This window comes from Strongylocentrotus purpuratus, unplaced genomic scaffold (genome assembly GCF_000002235.5).
Source record: "Strongylocentrotus purpuratus isolate Spur 01 unplaced genomic scaffold, Spur_5.0 spur5_scaffold_20, whole genome shotgun sequence".
Lineage (NCBI taxonomy): Eukaryota > Metazoa > Echinodermata > Echinoidea > Camarodonta > Strongylocentrotidae > Strongylocentrotus > Strongylocentrotus purpuratus.
Genome location: NW_022145606.1, coordinates 21,117,206 through 21,142,227, shown reverse-complemented (window position 1 = coordinate 21,142,227; position 25,022 = coordinate 21,117,206). Strand labels below are relative to the sequence as shown.

The window sequence follows — 25,022 nt, the reverse complement described above, 5'->3', positions numbered from 1 at the left end:
GAAGTGAACTTGATCGTTGTGACGGGGGTGTGGATAATATATGCCGTAAACACGGAAGTGAAATACAAATTGATGACAAGGTTTTGAAACATGTATGCAACGAGTATGAAATGAGTGGGAGTATAAGTATGGCGCTAGAAGTAATATCATTATCAGTTTACATCACAAAGAGTGAGAACGGGTTTTAACGTCTCTTTACCTGCAACGACGTGGATTATTTGTTATAAAATTTTATTTGTCATTAATTTTGGCAACATTAGACAATAGAATACCTCCCTATATAAAGAATGTACGTAATTTAGATATCAGAATACTTCTCTTTAAAGACTGTAATTGTCAAATAGCGACTACAGTCGCTAAATGGTAGTTTCGATCATGACAATCTCAGAATATGTAGTTGTGATATATAATTTCCAAACGGGTATAGCTAATCGGTCGATTTTAGTCAAGAAACATTGTTTTATTGCTTAATTAATATCTTGAACTTAAGAGGGAGCTATACAACATAAAGAGTTTATTATTTACAATTTCATAAATTTAGACTCGATTTCAACCGCGACAACGATCACTGAATATTCGGATCGCATATGCTTCCATTATGTTCATTTGAACCAAATTCATGACCCCATATCAACACTTTGTATTACCTTTAACCTGAAGGTTACTTATTGTTGTTGAAGATGCCCATTCCATATTTTCAAGACCTTACAAGTTGTATAGATTCTATAGGGCGGAAGATGATATAGGGTAAATATGATAGTTTGTAAGTTTTTGGCAAATGTTGACGATTATAGTTTGTAAGTATTGACAAAATATATACAAACAAAAATGACACAGAAATATTTGAAAGTATTTGAGACCTATATCGAATATGCGAAAAGAGTTATGTCTCATAATACAGGCCCACCTACAGCTAAGTTTCATAAAGAGGAACAATGAATGTGGTCGAGGTTAAAGGTCGTTGTCATGGTTATAAACTCCAACAATAGAAGAGCGGAAGTAAGGTATTTAAAGGGTATAGATTGTTTCACAATGTATTGACTATACAGCATTGATGATCCTCGTATGCAACGTGTATATCGGGTTCAGATAACCCTTTTTTGTTTTTGTTTTTTCGTGGGGGGGGGGGGTCTTGTTTTTTTGCAGTTGTCGTAACTGTTTTGTAAGAATAATAGGATCACGTTTTGACGTACTCCTAAATGCAGATTGTTAATAATCTTATAATGTATAACCAGTTCTTACCCTATCTACGATATTTTTTTTTTAAAGATATAACAATCATGCAAGATAAAGGAATAAACGAAAAGATGTGGTAAAGTAAAATGTCACAGACGAAAAGATGACATTAGAAATATTTGTTTCTCTCTCTCTCTCTCTCTCTCTCTCTCTCTCTCTCAATATTATCAATCAATCTTTCGACTATGAAATGCTCTTTCTCTCTCTCTCTGTCTCTCTCACTCTCTCTCTCTCTCTCTCTCTCTCCCTCCCCCTCTCTCTCTCTTCTCTCTGTATCTAAAGTTACACCATACCTGATGCGCAGTTCTCCCTTCTCCTCTGCCTTTTGCCTAACACCCTCTCTCTATAATTATACTAACTGTAGCAGTTATCACCACCTTCGTCGTTCTATCTACTATCTTCTCCTGTCTTCAGCTTCTTATTTCCTCCCCACCCTTTATTGATTTTCGAGTATACCAAACAAATTTCCTGGCTTCTATGCTACTGGTAAGCGAGCGTAGCTGGCGTTCTTTGAAAGAAGCGACATTCAATTCAATTCAATTCAATTCAATTCATCTTTATTCAACGATATAAAAGAAAATAGTACAATGCAATAAAACATATTGACATAATCATATACATGTGTAAAATTAACATATCGTTAGGGGCAGCCAAAAAAGATCAGGATCTTGTGGACTGGTGCCCCTTTGACAAAATTAACAAATTATAAGTAAAACATTAATAATAATCACAAGCAGACACATCCAACACACACACACAAACACACACACTCACCCAATAGAAGGGAAGGAGAAAGAGAGATTACATGTACAGTGTACATATATGAGGTAAACTTATGAAAAAGATATATGGAAATCAAGAAGTATATTTATGAATAAAGTGAGGCTTTGAAGGAGGAGGCTGTTGAACATGGACGAATGATTGTATTTAAATTATTTAAAATCTTCGGTCCTACATGTTTAAAAGAATTATACATTTGCTTATTAGAAGTTAATGGAAGGTGAAATTGGGAAGCTGAACGTGTGTAATATTGATGAAAATCATTATTAAAGTTAAACAAATTAATTATATTGGCTGGGGCCATTTTATGCTTGACATAATACATCAGTACTGCGACTTTAAATTCATATATATGATAAATATTAAGTGTTTTTAATTCAAAAAAGAGGGGGCGAGATGGCGCTAAATAAGGTGACTTTGTACAAATGCGTAAGGCTTTTTTCTGCAGTTTATGAAATGGTTCTAATTTGCTTTTCCCAACGTTGGCCCAGGTAATGTTACAATAATGGATAAAAGGAAGTATAAGTGAATTATATAGCATGAATAAATGTTTTTTGGGTAAAATAGAACGCAATTTACAAATAATTCCGATATTTTTAGATATCTTTTTTAGTATGTACATACGATGGTTTTGAAAAGTAAGTTGATTGTCCAATAAAACTCCAAGAAATTTCACGGAGTCAGAAACATTCAAGTATATATCATTAATTTTCACTTTGATTGTATGAGGAGGAAACTTAATATTAGGTTTAGAGAAATACAAAATACATGTTTTGTCATGATTAATTACTAACTTATTGGAATCAAACCAGTCAACTATTTTGCCTAACTCTTCGTTAGTCTTATGTAGGAGCGTATTAAAGTCTTTATGTGAGGAAATGATATTGGTATCATCAGCAAATAAAACAAAATGAAAAAATGAAGTAACATTACACAAATCATTAATGTACAGCAAAAATAACAAGGGACCGAGTATGGATCCCTGCGGAATTCCGCATTCAACCTTGGAAAGAGATGAATCAAAATTATTATACCTTGTATATTGGGACCTATTCAGTAAATAACTATTAAACCAGTCTAACGCTACACCACGAATGCCAAAATACGGTAACTTATACAAAAGAATATTATGGTCAATCAGATCGAATGCCTTTGATAGGTCAAGGAAAATGCCAAGTGAATGAAAATTATTATGAATATTATTTAATAGTACATCATGTAGATCAACCAGTGCATGTTCACAAGAATGATTTGATCTGAAACCATATTGGGCATTAGTTAATAAAGTGTTCTTATTTATATGATTAGCTATACGGTTATACATGATTTTCTCTAAGATCTTTGAGAAGCAGGGTAATAAGGTAATGGGTCTATAGTTAGAAAATAAATGTCTATCACCTTTTTTATACACTGGAACTATTCTACCAATTTTCATTTTATTTGGGACAGAGCCCGTGCACATAGATAAACTAACAATATGAACCAAGGGAACAGCAATTGAATGAATGACTTTCTTAATAAGATGCATGTTAATGTCATCAAACCCTGCACTCTTAGAATTTTTCATTTTTTTAACAACATTAATTATTTCTGTTTCACATGTTGGGTACAAATAAATCGATTTATTACAAGAATGGCTAAGATAAGAACTAAAGTGAGTTTTCGGTGATTGATTTAACTTAGATTGAGCAAGAGAAGCAATGTTTGAAAAATAATTATTGAATTCTTCAGCAATATCATCATTTTCTATTTTAACATCATTTTTCATAAAAAAGTTGGGAGTTTATCTTGCTTACTTTTCCCAATTAGCTCATTAATAATTTGCCAAACTTTTGAAAGATTATTTTTGTTAACTTGTAGTAAGTCATAATAGTATTTTTCACGAGCAGTTTTCAACTCACGATTCAATATATTTCGGTACCTTTTAAATTTATTATGAGATGTATCTTTGCGTGTTTTACAAAATTCTTTATAAAGCCTGTTTTTTTTATTGATACATCTTAATAAAGAAAAAGTAATCCATGATTTTCTTGGTGAAGAATTCTTTTTATGATTACCTTTCGAGCATTTATTACTAACAACATCATTAAACTTATTAAAAAAACAATCATATGCGAGTTCAACATTATCAAACTGGAAAATATCAGACCAATCAAGATTAACTAATTCTTTTCCTATGGAATCAATAGTAGTAGAGTTACATGTAAGACATCTTCTAGATTTATTAGCATTAGTATTTTCTTTGAGATTATTTTGAGTAATAGAAAAAATTGGCAAGTGGTCTGTTATATCGTTATAAAATATACCAGAACTTATATCTTTACTGCAGACATTCGTAAATATATTATCTATAAGTGTTGTCGATGATTTACAAATACGTGTAGGCTTATCAATCAATGGACGATATGATTTATTATACAAAATATTTACAAAGTCATTGACATGATTTACAGTAGAACAATGCAGCAAGTTAATATTAAAGTCACCCATAATGTAGACATCTTTATTTTCTTTTTCTAGTTTCTGTAAACAAGCATCAATTTCACAATTAAATTCTTCAACATTAGTATGGGGATCTCTATATACAACAGCAATGATAATATTTCTTTTGTTTTGCACATAAATTTCAAGAAAGAGTGATTCACAAATCGCATTTAACAAACATAAATCCTGTCTTACAACCACGTTCAGAGAATTTTGCACAAGCATTGCAACACCACCGCCTCTACATTTTTCCCTATCATTATGAAAAAAAGTATACCCACTGAGATTGAATAATGAAACTGGAGTATTGTTGTGGATCCATGTTTCACTAAATCCATATACAGAGAATTTTTGGTCTAATTGGCAAATAAAATCATGTAAAGAATCAAAGTTCTTATACAAACTACGCGAATTAAAATGAAGCAAATTAAACATATCGCCATGTTGAAACTCAGAGTTTGCATTAAAATCATTTGGCAACCAGTATTTATTACAAATATCAAACAGATTAGAGTTCCTGTCGGGATCAATATCATTAATAATATCATCACTGTCATCGAAAACAAGATCATCATGGGATATTTGGTTAGGTAAGTTACGGTAGTCAACAGGGTTAGTAGTAAATGTATTGAACAGATTGTTAAGGTCTAAGTTAGAAAGAGAGGAGAAGGGAAATGGGAAATCACACATCATCAACAATCACACACTATCAACAGTCACACAAGAGAATTTACTTACAACTACAGTTAAGATTACAATACAGTATTATTTGAAATAAAATATGAAAAAAAAAGATACAAAATCAATTTGAAATTAAGTGCACATGCAAAGCCTGCAGAAATTATTTTGCTATCTGTTCATTTGATTTCATAGTTCAATTATAGCTCGCGTTCAAAAGTTATTCTGTTCAGATTACAGAATATGAATAGTCACTGTCTAGCTAACACTTGTCGCTTGCACTTGAAACTTGTCTCGTGCCTAGAGTTTTGTGAGATCACTTTCAGACCTTATACGTTTCTTTTCTGTTCTGCCACCGGGTTTCTTTACGAGGACGATGACCCTTCCGTCAATGGACCACGCCGCCTCCAGATGCTGAATTGCTTCAACTGCTTTTTTGGCATGGTCAAGTAATGCCCGGTTCTGTGAGGTGAGATCTTCATCAATCCCCATTCGTGATCCCTTGAGTTTTCTGCGACTCTTTATTACATCTTGTCTCACATCATATTGAGTAAACTTCACTCGGGCCAACCTGCCTACCCCTAGATGGTGGACCCACTCTATGTGATCTATCTATTGCAGTTGGCCCAAGGTTAATGCCAAGTTTGGATTGTGCTACATCTCTTATCTTTTGATTTGTGACTTCACCTTCAGATTCTTGGATCCCAAAAAAATGGCAAACAATTCCTCCTTTGGTATTGTTCAGCATCATTTGCCTTCTCCTGAAGATTGACGATTGCAGAGTGGTCTGTTCGCTGTTGTTCACTCAAGTTGGTGATGACCTTTTCCTTAGCTTTGAGATCATTCTCGAGTTGAAGAATTTGCCCTTCCGCTGTTTCTAGCTGAACACGCAGATCATAGAGTTCTTTGCTTATGGCATCAGTGATTGTTGATTTAAGTAGATCGGCAAATTCGGCGCTGTTGAAAAAGGATCTTACTTCAGCTGCGATCGTGTCGGTTACGGGTTCATTGCGGGGGGTTGGCTGCTCTGTAGGATGCAGCATTGCAGAAGGTGTGTTGTCATCCATGTCTTTATGTTTGCTTTTGGATGTTGCACTAGCAAGCATATTCTCCCCAGTGGGTGAGTGCGGCCCTGCAGCAGGTAAGAGCTGATCTTCATGTATGCCAGAGGTTGATGAGGGGGTAAGTACATCCTTTGAGACATTCCGGATGGATTTTGGAGTTTTAGTGCTAGATTCTGTTTTCTTTCCTTTTCTCTCTCCTATCTTTGGTGAAAATTTGTTGGCTGGGGAACCTACATTCCCATGATTTCTCCTTGACCGCCTGGACACTTGGTTTTCCTCTTGGATATCAGGCATGATGAGAGTTGAGATTGCTCTACTTCTAAATGTATGTCACACTGCATTTAGTAGCGTAATGAGATCGAAAAATTTGAAAGATGAAGGGGGAGGTGGTGGTGTGTGTGAGAGAGATATGGAAACTTGATCAGTGCAGTGATCTTGGTTGGGATATTTTGCTTAATTGTTTCTTTTTTAATTGATTTAGGACAAGGAAAGGTGCAAAATGGACATGCGTCTATCAGGGGCGGCAATTTCTTTTCATGACCGAGGAGGGGGGGGGGGGACGAAATGCAAGGGACGAGAGAGAGCATAATGAACGAGAGGGGCGAAGGTGACGGAAGTGACTACCCCCTCACAGGTTTTTGAACTTTTGTTGTATTTACATTTTGTTTTATTCCTGAGCAAAACTATAGTACACAAACAAGCAATATACTTTTTTCACACTTGAGTCACTTAATTAGTGTGCAGTCCGAAGCGTTGTAAATATTTAGTAGTTAAATGTTATTAGTCTAATTTTCGCATTTTCATTAGTCTAAACGCTGCACTCTTGGGCCCTCGAGAGCCTAAAAGTGTGTTGCCGTCTTTAGTCACTATTTTGCTATACATTTCTTTGTGTACATTTTTTTTCAAATTTTCCGGGGGGCGATCCCCTCCTAAACAAATTGAGGGGGATATTCCCCCCCCCCTCCCTTTCACCTTGGATCGCCGCGCCTGGCATCTATTGAAATTGATAGTGCAGAATTGTTACTTTGGACTTTTTCTATGCTCTGGCATTTTTAACTCTATACCAAACTATTACAACTTGAAGTAACAACGCGTATTTATCACTGACAAGGTCTTTCTTTCTGTGGGGGAAAAAATATGGAAATTTCCTCGCCTCTCAGCCTACTTAAAAATTAAACATAACCCATTTGAGACAAATTAAAAAAAACGCAAAGACATGTATTTGTTTCCCTTTAATACCAGATTTTTTATTCAGAAGAAATACAACACAACGTATTGAAATTGAGCTTATAAGTTACAAATAAATTAACCAAAAGTATTTTCGAGAGAGGGCCGAATATTCAGAGCAACTGACAAACCTAGCTCTTTGAATGAAATTGATTCATTTAATATCAAATATTGAAAAGGGATAGAACTTAGCCATTTACACCACGTTAACAGTAACTTTAGGATAAGCTTGAGTTCTGGCAATTATAGAAAATACATTCTCAGAGAATCCAACAAAACTTACACTGAATGTTCAAGATTACAAATTAATGACATATGCCAAACGATTATGGTAGAACATGTATAGGGGCTGAGTAATGAGCATAGAAAGATAAGGAAATCAAGCCCGGCACCATGTGCTTAACACAGGTCACTATGTGCAAGAGAGTTGTGGTTCTTATCGAAGATGATTTTCAGCAAGTTTTTGTTAGGTTGATTTGATTTTACTGGTTCAAACTACTGCAGAATAAATCATGCAGAATGAATTATAACCATATTCTCTCGACTAACGATACCAATTCCAGAGCTCAAGATTAGCTTTAAACGATTTTACAAAGGGTTTACTCGATTCCTGACGTCTACTTGTCACAAGTAGACGTCAGGAATCGAGTAAACCCTTTTTTAGACCAATTTTTTCTAGATTTTGAATATTGCCTAAGGCGAGTAAATTATATACACCCCCTTCTGATGTTGATAATTCTGTTATGGCCTACTTCTAAGCACATATAAAAGGGCATTTTTCTTGATGTCAGGAACGTCCGTCTTGCCGCTCCCGGCACACGGCAAGTATTGTGACTTAAATTGGGTAACACAGTTAGGGCTTTGACAGAAGAATTCTCATTTTAAAAGAAGTATTAGTTTAATGAATTAAATTAACACTAACATGTTATTTAATTAACAAAATAAAATTATATTGTAGATTTGTAGGGATAATAATAAAGATTGTCTTTAAACGATGAAATGAAAACTAAAATTCAAGATTTAGATAATGGTAAAAAAGACAGAGAAGATCAAATTAAACCAAATAATGGTTACGCAGATATGAACGGTAAAGATTAAGCAAGAATATAATGCAGTATACAATGCATTAACATTTTAGATATTACCAACCCAGACTTTGAAATAAAAATTTAGAAAAAGGCCTCTATATATATATTAAATTAAGTAAACCACAACCAGCAGATTTTAAACGTTAACAAAAAAAAAACGTGCCACGGTTTGTGCGGCGGTCTACCGCTTTGCCGCGAACTAAATGATGCGTAGAAGTAAAACTCAAAGTTGCAATCAGGTCCTTTGGACGTGTTGTAGTTGGGTAGTTCAGTCCAATCTCGTTGTCATGTCAGCCTTGCCAAGCCATTAGTTAACTAAAAAAGAGAATTTGTATGGGAAGATAAATAAAACGCATCGAATGCACCCACCACTTTGTATCACTTTTATGAAACCGAGTCCAGGTGTAAATGGGTACCTGTTCTTGTTTCAAATAGAATCCACCACTCTCTTTCTTCCTCTATTCAGTATCTTTATCTCCTTTTATGTCGCTTGCAGTCTACTTATCTTTTCAGGAACACACCCTTCCCTTTCTTTGACCTATATAAATTATGTAGGCCTACTGTTTATTATTGTGCAATATTTTTACATTGAGAGCAGCGAGGTAATTGGATACAATGCTAATGCATTTAACAGTCACTGATTTTATAGGCTTTTGTTTTGCAATTTGACCGATTTAATCTATTTCACGTACCTTTTACTTTCTATTGTACATGATTTCTTAGTGCTGCAATTTGTATAAATTCGGTATTTTACTTGCACTGTAGAAACATGTACACTTCAGTTTGTGATTACCAGTCATGGTTAAAGGGGTAGTCCACCCTGGTATCGTATCGGTTTTATCAGAAGCAGACGATGAAAGAATCAGGTCAGGGAAAGTTTGAGCAAAAACCGATTAAAAATAGTAATTATTAATTGCTGCAGGTGCGATCAATCGAATACAAATTGGCAACTCTGTGACGTATCTTGCGAGGTCCCTTTCAATTCGCCCTGTTTTTAGTAGGTCAATGGTTGGAAAAAAACTTTCCACAAAATTATATTTTCCCCTCAGAAAATGTTCAATCATACATTTATTTATCTTAAATATCTTCTTTTGTGTTGTTTTATACAACCCCGATATGACACTTAATATACTGTCATCAACAACTAAGAAAATTAAATTAAAGTTTATGAAATTTTCTGTACAGAAAGAATTGGAGAGGAGCTCGCAAGATACCTCACAGTGCTGCCAATTTGTGTACCACTGATGATAACTTCAAAAATTAATAACTTTTATCATTTGAATCGGAGATCAAATTTTCACTTATTTATTTCTCTCATTTTTCTGCTTTTATCAATACCAGGGTTGACTTCCCTTTTTAATAAACCTTAATTGAATTGAATTAAATTGAACTAAAGTTAATTGAATTATACTTACACATAATAGCAGAGATTACCCTCACAACTTTTTTGTTCTCCTCCCCAGGTAGGACAACGAGAACAGGGTGTACCTGATAGGTATGGGCCACCTGACAACATGTTACCTCTGGAAGATAGTAAAAGAACGATTCAATATCAAGACCTTCGAGGAATCAACTCAAGGACAAGTTTAATTCAAATAATTCCATCATTCTTCGCTATTTTTAATTAAAACTTGTTCAGCTGTGGTTAAAATATATATTGATAAAATGCATTGTACTCTTTTCATGGGGGGGGGGGGTGGGATTTTCGTTCAGCTTCGTTTACGGTTCTCAATTCATAGAATTGTGTAGTCAACAACAAACAAAAAACAAAAATTTGCACATCGTGAAATATGTTTACTTTACATTCAGTATTTGATTAACTTTCTGATGGGATTGATGTTAAATTATAATTCTATCCCTTACAATATCTCCCGTCTCTCCAATATATATGTTCCACAACATGATAGAGAAAGATAAATATGATATGATTATGACTATGATGTAACAATACATATATGCTAATTCCGTTTCCAAGCAATGTGCCATTTCAAAGCAGTCATGTACTCATGTTTGTGCGTGTGTGTGTGTGTGTGCGTGTATGTGTGTGTGTGATTGTGCGTGTGTATATATGTGTGTGTGTGTGTGTGTGTGTATGATCCCGGGCAAAATAGGAACAATGACCATGCAAGGATGACAACGAATCAAATTACCCGGTTCCGTAGTAACAGACGAGGTATGTCTTTCCCTCACATTGAGCCTTGCCACATCCAAGGAAAGAGGTTGTAGCCCAAACCACCTGCATAAACCAAAATTAATTAAAAAAATGGTGATGATAATAAAACAAGAACAACAATAACAACAACACCAACGAATACAACTATACAACTACTACTACTAGTAATAATAACAATCATAATGATAATGATATAATTTATGACATAATAAATACGATGATAATAATAATACTAAAATAAACAACATTAAGCAAAATAATAATATTAATAATCATAATCGTCATCACAAAAAAATTATATATATACATATATATATATATATATATATATATATATATATATATATATGTATATATGAAGAGCTTGATTCCAAAAGGAGTTAAATCCATATTTTATCAAAATGGAGTTATTTGTCTTAAAATAATGATTTCCTACATGGGGACAAAATGCACTATATCACATTCGAAAATTTCACCAAGAAGTATGAACAAAATTAGGTACAATATCATGTTTCATTCCAAAAGGAGCTAAATCAAAATCGGTGGCCCTTTATCTCCATATTTATGTGTAATAGTTATCGAATTATTATCTCGTTATATTAGGAAAGATGGGAGGATTGAAGGAATAAGATTCAGGATAAAGAAATAAAACAAGTGTTGTATGCAGATGATATTACTTTGTTTTTAAAAGATATGGATTAAATTAAAAGAGTGAAGAAAGTTTTCAAAAACTTTGAAAAATTGAGTGGATTGAAGCTATTAATATAGATAAAACAAATTTCATGTGGATGGGATAGGAAAAGGATAGGCCGGGTTTACCTCTGTTCGGACATTGGGTACAACATATAAAATTCCTAGGGATATATTTCGCACGTAATTCCAAAATAAAAGATGATTTGAACTATAAGGAAATTTTGAGCAAAATCAAAAGACTAATCGGTTGGTGGAAGCAAAGGGATTTAACGATGTTTGGCAAAATTAAATTATTGAAAATGTATGTATTTTCAAAAATAAATTATGTATCGTCTCTTATGACAGTCCCACAGAGCATTTTTAAGAAATCAACAAGATCTCTTTTAATTTTATTTGGGGAGGAAGAAACAGAATAAAACGGAAAATATTATATCAAGATTACTGCGTTGGGGGACTCAGATTAACGAATTTCAAGGTATTTGTCAAGACTCAGAGAATAATGTGGGTCAAACGGTTGCTATATGGAGAAAAGTATTCAGGTTGGAAAGTAACCTTTGACCACTTTTTCAGATCACTGGATGGTCGAATTATATTTCTGTGTAATTATGATATTAATAAAATGGACTTGAATGTATTCCATTGTTTTATAAAGACATGTTGAAAGCATGGCAAGAATTAGATAAGTGCAGACATTTTGGAGAAAATAAGAATAATCCGCTTATCTGTAATAATAAGTGCATATGTCTCAGCAATAAAACATTTTTTGATGTCGAATTATTTCAGAAAGGTATATTTCAAGCATCAGATATAATCGTCAGAGGTCATTTAAAACCAATCTTACTTTTTATAATTTGGGTTATGCAACTGAAAGCTTGCTTAGAATTCAAAAGATCTTTTCAGCAATCAGATTAGAATGGATGCAAAGTGATTTTATGGAAGCGGATACTGAAAATTTTGAAATAGAATTGATGATATTTGGACGTTTACAGAAACTATGTGACATAAAGTCTAGGCGGTTATATGATTACTTCATTGAAGAATTTCAAAAAGATTACACATTACATGTTACAGACGGTTACTGTGAATATGATCTTGGAATGAGGGAATTGAAAGAAACATTCACCAGGTGAAATGTGCAATGTTATGTAATAAACAAAGAGAGTTTCAATACAAACAATTACATGTGGCTGTATATACGAAAAGAGAGCTTTTCAAATTTGGGTTTGAGTCTGACCATTTTTGCTCCTTTTGTAGACTAGAAGTAGAGACATATCAGCATTTATTTTTAGATTGTCATATAGTTGAACGATTATGGCAAGAGGTAATTAAAAAGTTGCATTTAATATAAGTTCACAGTGATGATTGGAAACCCATTTTCATGGGAATATCTGGCAATACTGCTAGAATATTTGTAATAAATTGTATTATATTTCTAGTAAAGTATATCATTTTTATTTCCAGAAAAAAGGTAACTCTGCCATCCGTGCAGAAAGTAATACATATGCTGAAAGATTACAGAGACGAGGAATATAAAATAGTCTTCAAAAAGGAAAAACTAGGGATGCACTTACAGAAAAGGGAACAAATCGATGCATTTTTACTTTAATGAATGTTTTTTTTTTGACATTTTTACCTCTGACATTTTTACCTCTGACATTTTTTCCTCGGACATTTTTTCCTCTGACATTTTTTCCTCTAACATTTTTTTCCTCTGACAATTTTTCCTCTAACATTTTTACCTTTGACATTTTTACCTCTGACATTTTTACCTCTGACATTTTTTTCCTCTGACATTTTTACCTCTGACATTTTTTCCTCTGACATTTTTACCTTTGACATTTTTACCTCTGACATTTTGTCCCCTGAAATTTTTTCCTCTGACATTTTTACCTCTGACATTTTTACCTCTGACATTTTTTCCTCTGACATTTTTACCTCTGACATTTTTACACCGAGCCGACCCAATGGCGATGCGGATATTGTGTGGGTCCGGACATAATTATGATGGCGTTTTTCTATGCACATCACATCTTCACTTAGCAGCCCGCAGGAGGAGGGGGGAGTTAAACCCGCTAACCCCTCCCCCCCCCCCCCACCCCGTAGATCCGCCACGCTGTTTATGTATTGTCAATGGCTATTTTGAGCTTTGAAACTTACCTGAATATATTGGTTGCAGGATGCGCGGGCAGGTGAACACGTGTCGGTGTCGAGGTCATATTTATCCTTCTGATTATTCCACGAATCCATCAAAGAAATGAGACTGCTGCCGACCCCTTGGGCGATGTTCTGGCCTACCACGTCCCATCTTGGTGAAGAAGGGTTGTTGTCGCTGAAGGTGCATTGGTCAGCCCACGTCTGCGCCGTGTTTGCAAGCCAGTGGTTCCATCGCTGTTACCAGAGAACGAGGCAATAGTAGGATTGTTTGTTTTTTCATTTATTTCGGTTCATTGAAAGAAAATGAGTTGTAGAAACAGTCCAAAGACTGATACATACAAACATAACATAGTTGCATTTTAAAGAATAAATTCACCAAAACTGACAAGGAACGAAAAATGGGATAATAAAGTAAGAAGAATAATTGTTTAACATACTGCACTAATCTTCAAAAAGAAAATAAACTCTAGACATCGAAATTGTTACAGGTAATTTTTCCGTTAGGACGTGATAAAAGAACTTTAAAGTCATTATTACAACCATCCTGGTGAAACTCTTTCATAATGATAATAATCATAAACAAATATTTCTCATAATAAAGTAAGAACAAAAAATAGAAACGTAAAGAGACATACTGCAAAAAAAAAAAGAGAAGAGGGAGAGAAAAACAAAATCATAAGAGTGCCATTTAATTTGCTCATAGTTTACATTGAAACCTTTTACAGGCAATTAAATAATTAGCCTTGAATAATAATATTGCGTACGTATATGATCATAATGGTGCCAGGTAAAAATGTCAGAGGAAAAAATGTCAGAGGAAAAAATGTCAGAGGAAAAAATGTCAGAGGTAAAAATGTCAGAGGTAAAAATGTCAGAGGAAAAAATGTCAGAGGTAAAAATGTCAGAGGTAAAAATGTCAGAGGAAAAAATATCAGAGGTAAAAATGTCAGAGGTAAAAATGTCAGAGGTAAAAATGTCAGAGGTAAAAATGTCAGAGGAAAAAATGTCAGAGGAAAAAATGTCAGAGGTAAAAATGTCAGAGGTAAAAATGTCAGAGGAAAAAATATCAGAGGTAAAAATGTCAGAGGTAAAAATGTCAGAGGAAAAAATGTCAGAGGAAAAAATGTCAGAGGTAAAAATGTCAGAGGTAAAAATGTCAGAGGTAAAAATGTCAGAGGTAAAAATGTCAGAGGAAAAAATGTCAGAGGTAAAAATGTCAGAGGTACAAGCAAAACAAATGAGTGCCGTCATAATATCTCAGCACTTTATCACTCAGAATGTCAAGACCTACAGCTACTGCATGGGCTAGTCTATTATATTCGTTTCTAAATGGATGTGTTGTATATCGTACATGTCCTGGAGATAATATAATGTGGAAAATAGATTTTGAAATTTTTTTTTTTTTGGAAGCAATCAGAGAAGGTTAATCATCTAGCATAAACATGTAAGTATTGGTGTGTAGTGCAAGGTTTTGGAGTCATCAAAATGATAAAAAATTTGGCCCAGTCTTGGTAAAGTAACAAGCACTGTACACAGAAAGATATTGATATGGGACTACACAAACATATGGCATACAAATCGGGCAGGCATACAAAGATGTTACTTGTTATATCTGGGATATGAAGTCATTTGAAATAGATTTTCAGGGAATAACTTTTTTCTTTGATGTTCTATTACACTTGCATTGAACGCTCACAAATAATTTTTTTTTACCTTTCCCCAGAACTCAACCTTCTCTTTAATTGATGTAACATGGGCGGCTTTCTGCTTTGTATCGGAGTAACAAAGCTGCTTATTGATTTTCTCCCAGACTATTTTATACCGCAATAGTAATCGACAATATTTTATTGCAACGCGCGCACTTCGGGAATGTGATGGTGCGGTTAGCATTGATAACATGGCTTTCTGCTTGTTTCAGAGTATCAAAATACCAAGCCCTCAAGAAAGTGGAATTGTCGGAAATATGCATTTATTGGAAATTACATATAATAGTAGACATTGCCACGCAGTTAAAATGTCCAACAATCTTCAAATACGAAGGAGAAGTAGGAGGGGGAAGGTTCATAGATATCTGATCCTATTTTGGGGGCTGTACTGACTTTTCTTTTTATTTAATGATTACACCATGGAGCGACAACTCAGCCTATAAAACATGGCCAAACTTCTCGATTTTAGAAATCTTTTTCCCCAGAAGTTTGCTCAGTGTACCAGTACCATTTGCTTATACAAAAACATAATATACCGGTATATAAATATTGAATAAGGCAGACTAATGGGACGTGGATGGTGTACTCCGAGTTTCACGCCTTGCAAGCGGTCATCAGACAACTGATAGCATTCTTCAAAGTACATGATTCCTCTACAACCAGGGCTCAAATTAATTTTTTGTCCACGGGGGCTCTGCCACCCAAAAAAGAGCCCCCGTGAGCCTTCTCACGGGGGCTCTTTTAGTACTGACGGGGGCTCTCTGTTATACAACTATCCATTGAATTGGTACCTATGATACTCCTCAATTATTTGCTATTTCATCATTATCATTTCAATCAGCATTTTCCCTCTTACAAATTTACAAGCTACATAGCTGTTACTGGCCTGTGTATATAATATATACGCATACAACACTGATCTTTATGATGTCTTTAACGTGACATATCTTCTTCTCCCCTTGCAAACGAGAAAGAAAACAAGGTCATTAAAAGGGATTAAGCGACAAATAATGATTGTGATTCAAATTGATGCGAATATTTGGTTGAATAAGCACTGCTATTCACCCGAATCTTCTTTGTAAAAACAACTTTTACAATTCTCAGCCATGCTTACTGAGTTGAGACGTTCCATTCAATGTAAAATACTCGTTACAGAATACACTTCTAATCTGAAAGTGATCTTACAACACAGTGGCAGATTTGCATGGCTGAGATTTGTAAGATTCTGGTGAAAAGCATTGCTTATTCAAAAAAATCCTTGCATCAATTTGAATCACAATGATTATTTGTCGCATGATCCTTTTATTAAATAACCTTGTTTTTTTTTTTTTTTAATGATTACACCATGGAGCGACAACTCAGCCTATAAAACATGGCCAAACTTATCGATTTTAGAAATCTTTTTCCCTAGAAGTTTGCTTAGTGTACCAGTACCATTTGCTTATACAAAAACATAATATACCGGTATATAAATATTGAATAAGGCAGACTAATGGGACATGGATGGTGTACTCCGAGTTTCACGCCTTGCAAGCGGTCATCAGACAACTGATAGCATTCTTCAAAGTACATGATTCCTCTACAAGTTACAACCTTGGTATACGCTCAAAATAAGACTTAACTAATACAATACAATAAGACAGCGGTGAAATAACGACTGCAGAATATCCATCGCTCTTCTTTTTCGATAAGCCTGATATATAACCCGGGTGTAAACATAACAATCTTGTCACATGCTTTTGTTTTTATTTTAAACTCTGACATTTTTACCTCTGACATTTTTTCCTCTGACATTTTTACCTCTGACATTTTAAACTCTGACATTTTTACCTCTGACATTTTTACCTCTGACATTTTTACCTCTGACATTTTTTCCTCTGACATTTTTACCTCTGACATTTTTTCCTCTGACATTTTTACCTCTGACATTTTTTCCTCTGACATTTTTACCTCTGACATTTTTACCTCTGACATTTTTACCTCTGACATTTTTTCCTCTGACATTTTTACCTCTGACATTTTTACCTCTGACATTTTTACCTCTGACATTTTTACCTCTGACATTTTTTCCACTGACATTTTTACACCGAGCCATCATAATTACGATGGTGGGTTCGCGTATAGCGCTCTTGTCTAGCACTGTTACTTCTGGTGCTCGAATATTATCAACTTGATTTTAGCACATTCAATGCATGGCACAAGATCGCAAGACAATCATCGTACACGAGGCGTCATTTGATTGACGCAAGTCTGCGTCAACGACTGGCGCGGTCTCTAATACGTCATGTGAGAGTGATATCTCGTGCAAATTATATGAATAAAAAATTGAACAGCGCAAGCGTTGCTGTTAATTTATGGGTGTATGCATTATTTGCATTGACGATTTGATTAGCGCAAGCAATGATGCAAATAATTCCTAGTATGCGCAAATGGACGTACACACTTGATTCAAGCCGCCGAAAATGGCGTTGTCAACAAACTCATTTTGCTCACCTGTTGCATTATTACTTGCGCTAATCAGCCTGTGAGCGCAATTAGCTTTAATAAAATTTAAAGAGTAGACAACGATTTAAAATGGTTTATTGACAGGCTGACAAAATGTAGGTCAAGAGGTTGTTTACATTTTTGAGGGAAATTCACGCGCTAGGAAATGTAATACTTTGTATTACATTGGAAGGAAATGTACAAGCGTATGTACGCTTATCAAGCAAGCGCGGAAAACACCGCCAGCAAATTAAAAATAGCACGAAGGGGCTTTCATTCTAGTTATGGCTTTCATTTTGAATGGACAAGAAGAAAAATTTACGGAGTCTAAAACATTCCCACCACCTCCCCATTATCTCCACCAATAAAAGTATTTTTAGTATATAAGTGGCATAAATTAAGTATTGCTTGGTGGTTCGAAGTAGCCAAGGCATACGTATTAGTACGGAAAGGATTTAGGGTTTCAGGTATGAAAGGTACGGATAGGGTTTATGTAATAAATTGGTCAGTGATTTATGAAGTCAATGCAGAGCCGGGGGCATTTGGCCTGGTCGCACATCAACTTGCGTCGTGCACAAAGAAAGTGGGCCGTAGGGGAATTTTTCCCATTGGGTTTCGCCCCTACCCGGTTTTGTATGGGTAAATCACTGATCACATGGTACTGATAAGTTTATTGATCAATAATTGTCATCCGATAATTTTCGACCCCACTCAATTTTTACATGCGAGGGGGTTGCCAATGTATATTCAGTCGAATTTGTTCGCATGTCAATTCTTAGTTTTCCGGCCCCCATTCGATTTGAATGCGGGGGGACCTAGTTGTACCTACACATTTTCAAACTCAGGGTGTCACGCTTTAATCTTAGGCATCATCCGATCTTACAGGCGGAGAGGCTGGTATATATATACATCTATATTCTATAACTTTAGGCATCACTCGATTTTATAGGCGGGGGGCTGATATAATGACTTAATGTATATAAGTTTAGCCTAGGCATCACTCGATTTCATAGGCGGGGGGCCTAGCATAACTTTAGGCATCACTCGATTTTATAGGCGGGGGGCTGATATAATGACTTAATGTATATAAGTTTAGCCTAGGCATCACTCGATTTCATAGGCGGGGGGCCTAGCATTGCATTTGTAAGCATTTTTTATGATTCAATATATCTGTGTTATTTTGTTATGACACCCAGAAAATCAAAATGTGCAAAATAAGCGTCCATCTCAAAATGTTAATAAAGCCACGACATAAACGCAAATTTGGTTGTTTGTTATTTTTGTTAGCCGTGAATAATATGCACCGTTGCCGTGGTCCAGTGGTTCATTCACTTGACGCTCAATTCAAGTGTTCAGGGTTCCGATACCAGCCCGGGCAGCGTCTTATTTTTTCGTAGCCCGGCACTATATCGGGCAAAGTTTTCTTTATTCTGCACGTATACACCATCTGTCGCACCACAATCAGTATACATTCAATGCATAATTATTTGAACCTCTTAAACCAAATAATTTATTTTGCAGTGAAAATATACAATTAAATCCAATGGAACTTTTTTTTTCCCGACTCTTGTCATTCGGGTCGAAAATACATTTTACATTCTCCCTTTCTTCTCTTTAATAAAATTGCATAGATATGTGAACATCCTTTAATACGTGTCATAACCAATGCCATTGTATATCTGGAAAAAAGGGGTTGTGGCTCCCTGCGTCGCATAATCAACGATAAAAAAAGAAAAACTAATTAATATTATACTTATCTTGGAAATCTTCCAGAGAGAAAAAAATATATAAATATTTGTCTCTAAAATATCTTTGACAAAAACGAACTCTTATGCAATATTTTACTTTTTATTGGGCTATTGCCTATTTTAATGTAATCATTATTCCATAAGGGTTAGCAGGAAATGTACAGTAAGGGTTAATTTTAAATCATGCGGTTCGGGCAAGAAAAATTGCAAAAGAAAGAGGATATTGCGATCTATTGAGCCACTTGCCAATCTCTTAATTCAGGAAGTTTTTAATGATTGGCAATGTGTGTATATATCTTAAATGTTGACCCCTTCCCCCTCCCCCCTCCCCAAAGAAATCTATAAAAATGAGCATTTATATCTTTCAAAAGTTTTTCACCTGCGGATTAGGTATAGACATATAAACTATTAAACCAGACATTGCATCATCTAAAAGTTTAACGTTCACAATAATAATAATAATGATAATAGCATTTATTATTATCATTATTATTATTATTATTATTATTATTATTATTATTATTATTATTATTATTATTATTGTTATCGTTGTCAATACTATCAATTTTAACAAATTCTTCTTGGTGCCTCTCTCTGCAAATCTTGAAAACGTTTAGGGTTAGGCATAATGTTGATCCAGTGTTGAAGCTACGAATTCGGTTAGTGTATAGGAAATTTTACATGAAGCAAGTTTCGCAAGAGAAAGTGGTGTCGCAAGATCAGCAAGTATCGTATAACACAAAACTTACCAGAGATCTCATGTTTGCAGCAGGTGGATCTACTTCATTACGGTACTGGTTATGTTTAGCCAGGATAGTTGTTTTCTCCTCTTCGGTGAGTCCATAAGCCATCTCTCCAAAGGAGGCTGCCAACACAAGTACGAGGCTCAATGCGGGAATCATGATGATGTGGTATAGGTAGAGGTAGGCACAGCTCAGATATGAAACAGCTCTTGGAATACTGACGTTTATATTAGGGCTGGTGATCTACTCTCCGTCCCGGAGAAAGTGAATTTCACAGTCGAAATATTGATTGATCATATGCGTGACAGTGAGAGGAAGATAAATATACAAGGCCGTTATATCATGCAAATTCCAATTAATACCGTATGGCGAAGAAGTTACTACAAGGACATCGCGAGAGAAAGAGAGAGATAGGGCGGGGGCACGTGCCCCTACTACCGGAATGCCTGTTGCACACGTCTGGTGCACCCCCCCCCCCCCCCTGAAAACACCAAACTTGAAATGTTGTTTGAGTAACCCATATAGATCAATATTAGCTGGCAGAATGTAGTTTAGACATTGTAAATACAACAAATATGCAATGTGAATTCTTCCTAGAAAAAGAAGAAATCGTTTGATTATCATACTTCATATTACAAAAATATCTTCATTTCAAAATATTGGATTCACTGAGACAAAATAGACTTTCATAAGTCCTTCGGAATCCAATCTGAATATTCGTTGTGTGACATTGAATACCGTATGGTCCATTCAATTTTCCTTAACCTTTTTTTTTCAATTATTGCTCGAAAACCGTTTAAAATCATTTGCTTTAGATTGCATGGCATTGTTATCTACCATGCAGGAATATGCATTTTAAACATGCTCAGAACATGTCAACATGTATATAGCTGCAGAATACCCGGTATTTGTAAGATTTAATGTTGTTATTTTATGAATTGTCTATGACACTTTTTGCTATGAATGTGTAGTTCCTTAGTAGCGATGTTAAAATAATGAAATAAGTTGCATAGTTTTGTCTGTTAACATACTCACAACTTGTAAACAGCTGTACTTCTTGTTGTTGTATGATTCAATTTGATTAATTTAACAACTTTATTTGTTAGAATGTCTGAATAATATAACAATCAATTAGGTTGCAAAGTCTCCTATCTATCAAAACATATTTAAATTCCAAGTATGCTCATGATATGTACATAGCAGTATAATGATAAGTGTAAGATTCAACACTGTGGATTTCATAATGTTGCAATGGTACATGAAAACCTTTGATATGTAATTTCTGAAAGGCAAATGCTACAATATTAAATAGGTTGCAGACTTTTGTCATCTAACACACTCATAATAATGTAAATAGCTGCATGTAATACTTTTGGGGGCAACTTTCGTTTTTTCTCACTCTCTCACAATATGAATATCACTGTATTATATGGCATTCCAGCGAGTCCACATACAAAAACAGAGGTGATGGCTACAGGGAGCAGACATGGTCTGGTTTTGTGATATAAAATCCACCTAATCTTGCACTTTTAACTGCAGATCGTGTATTTTATTTATCTGATTTTGCTTCTTGAACATATCTTCAAGCTTTTGATATGATTATTTTGTTCTTTGATACCTTCTGGAGGTAGAATATTGTGATAGTTTTACAGCCATTTTCTGCCAAGGAATTTGAACACACACCTGTAGTCCCATATGGAGGATCCTGAGTTTGCTTATTTTGCCCAGCCTTCTTCATACCTACACTACAGGCAACAATAACTGTAATGTATATTTTCTGACTGAATTATGCTTATATTATTCTTATGATATAGAAGCAATTACTCACTGGGATTTCAATCATTTACCAGATGATTTAGCTAACCGTCTACTACTACTAATAGCTAACCTACATAAAATGGGTGTAGCTGAGTGAGTGAGACTGCTGTGAGCTTTTCTGACTTCCCTTTGTTTGTTCTGAATACGTATTGAATATTGAATACTGTCCTGCCAAATTTAATCACCGGTATTCATCACCGTTCGACTTGCAAACGCCATCATGAAGAATTACTTCTTACCACCCTCTTCTTCTAGATCACATCCACTCCTTCTAGCAATACTCTCAATAGTGTGTGCACTTAAACTATTGAAGAGTGGAAACCTGTACACGCAGATTGCAGACCATAGATCAGCTTCTTTACCCTTCTTCGATCTACACGCAACGCTTTGTGAACCAAGATCACTACACCAGCCTACTAGAAGGCGTACTTACACTGCAGATATTGATAACTGCAAACTGTTACTTTTTATATCATCCTGTAATAAGTGGAATCGAAATACAAAGCTTTGTCCACTTGACTTCAGGTCGACTTCTTTGAGCCACCTAACCATCCTACTTCTCCTCAGCGGACAAGTTGAAACCAACCCTGGTCCATCAACTAGTGCTCCTGAGACATTTCCATGTGCCATCTGTGGGGATGAAGTGAGAGACAACGACCCTGCTCTCTTATGCGATCACTGCGACTGCTGGTGCCACATCTCATGTGTCGGTATCTCCCCAGACTCCTATGATATCTTGACGAAGAAGTCCAGGAGCTTCGCTTGGGTGTGCTGCCAGTGTTCCTCTACCAACATAGGGTCAAGCAGCTCGCTGCAAGGTCTTAACCTCTCACAGACCAATCGTTTCTCACCCCTTCACCACGACTCCAGTAATGAAGAAATCCTTCCCTCCATCAACCCTCTAACCTCTACGCCTACATCGAGCCCTGGGGGACGTCGTCAACCACGATTTCACCCTCCATCAAGAAATCGCAAAAAGGCATTTAAAGTGATGGTTGTAAACTGCAATGGTCTTAAGGGGAATGCTAAAAAATCAAGCTTCCATGCAGCTATTGCTCACCACACTCCTGATTTTGTTTTTGGTTGTGAATCAAAACTGGATGACAGCTTATCATCATACTCAATCTTCCCAAGCAATTACTCAATCTACCGTAAGGACAGAAACATCCATGGAGGTGGTGTTTTCATAGCAATCATCGACACACTAATTGTCACTGAATGTCCAGAGTTTGACTCAGACTGTGAGATACAGTGGTGCAACGTGCAACTTGCAAATGCCAAGCCACTGTATATTGGTAGCTACTACTGCCCCCCCCCCCCCAACAACAGACAACAAGGCCTTGAAGGCTTGCACCAGTCATTGTCCAAGATTATGACAAGGCACCGGCGCAGCCACCCTAACATCTTGATAGCCGGCGACTTTAATCACCCAGACATCAACTGGGATGACCAGTCGACTACAAATCCAGCCACTTCTACTTGTCACCAGAAGCTGTTGGATATCCTTTTGCACAACTCCTTGTCTCAAACAGTCAGGGAAGTCACCCGACCTTCATCCAACAACATCCTGGATCTAGTTGTGACGTCAAATCCCGCCCTGGTTGAGAATGTGTGCGTAAAGTCTGGGATATCAGACCACAACATCGTCACTTTTACTCTTGCTGCAAATCCAAAGATCTCTGTCAAACCCCTGAGGAAGATCTACCAGTTCCACAAAGCTGACGAACAGCAACTGAGAGATGCAGCAGCCGAATTTGCGACGGAATTCCTCCAATCAGATCCAGAAAGAAGATCAGTGGAGACAAACTGGTCCATCATTGTCAACTTCTTGAACAGGTGTTTGTCTGAGCTTATTCCTTCCAAAATGAGCAAAGGAAGGAAACATCTTCCTTGGATTATTCCTCCTTTGAAACGCCAGATGAGGAAGAGAGATAGCCTATTCAAGAAGGCACACAGCCAGTCTTGCTCCACAGCTTGGACAGCCTACCGACAATTCAGGAACCAAGTTGCCAAGAATGTGCACAGAGCACGTTGTGAGTACGTCAACAACATCATCGGGGCAAGCCTTAAGGACAACCCAAAGTCTTTCTGGTCTTACATCAAGACATGTCGTTCTGAAAACATTGGTATTCCTACCTTGCATACTCCATCTAAACTATGCGCCTCAGCATTAGACAAGGCAGAGACACTGAACGACTACTTCCAGTCTGTCTTTACTCCTCACCAGCTCCAACCTCTTGTACAGAAAGGACCTTCTCCTTTTCCAACTATTGGTCACCTGCATGTTCACAGGACTGGTGTCGAAAAACGCCTCCAACAACTGGACCCTTCAAAGGCCAGCGGACCTGATGAACTCCCACCCAAGCTCCTAAAGTTGGTAGCTCGCGAGATTGCTTCTCCACTGTCCTTCCTGTTTCAACAAAGCTACAACAGTGGCATCGTTCCAGCCCAATGGAAACAGGCACTGGTTACCCCTATTCACAAGTCGGGAGAAAAGTGTGACCCCTCCAACTACAGACCGATCTCACTTACCTGCGTTTGCTGCAAAGTCATGGAACATATCATCCTGAACCATGTGTCGAAGCATGTTGCAGTGAATAATATCCTCACTGATGCACAACATGGCTTCCGACGAGGGTTGTCAACAACCACTCAATTGACAACAGCCGTCCACGACTGGTCCTCCATCCTACAGCAGCGTAGCCAAGCTGATATAATCTTCTTGGACTTCAAGAAGGCATTTGATCGAGTACCACACCTTCTCCTGTCAACCAAACTTCAGTACTATGGAATAAGTGGTGACTCACTCCAGTGGATAATGTCTCTCCTCACTGATAGACAACAGGCAGTCGTAGTTGATGGATCCAAATCAACATGGAGGGATGTAACATCTGGAGTCCCCCAGGGATCCGTCATCGGCCCTACCCTCTTCCTGTTGTATATCAA

The 25,022-nt window shown here is 36.2% G+C and overlaps 1 protein-coding gene across 1 annotated transcript; it reads right to left on the bottom strand.

Annotated features, from left to right (window-relative positions):
- Positions 1-10,703: 10,703 nt before the first annotated feature.
- On the bottom strand, positions 10,704-20,671 carry LOC115927637 (venom allergen 5-like). The gene is made up of 3 exons (XM_030993751.1): positions 20,265-20,671; positions 13,581-13,811; positions 10,704-10,793 (listed from the first exon to the last, which is right to left on the bottom strand). The coding sequence occupies exons 1-3, from the start codon at positions 20,415-20,417 to the stop codon at positions 10,704-10,706; spliced, it is 474 nt and encodes a 157-aa protein (XP_030849611.1). The 5' UTR covers positions 20,418-20,671.
- Positions 20,672-25,022: the final 4,351 nt, after the last annotated feature.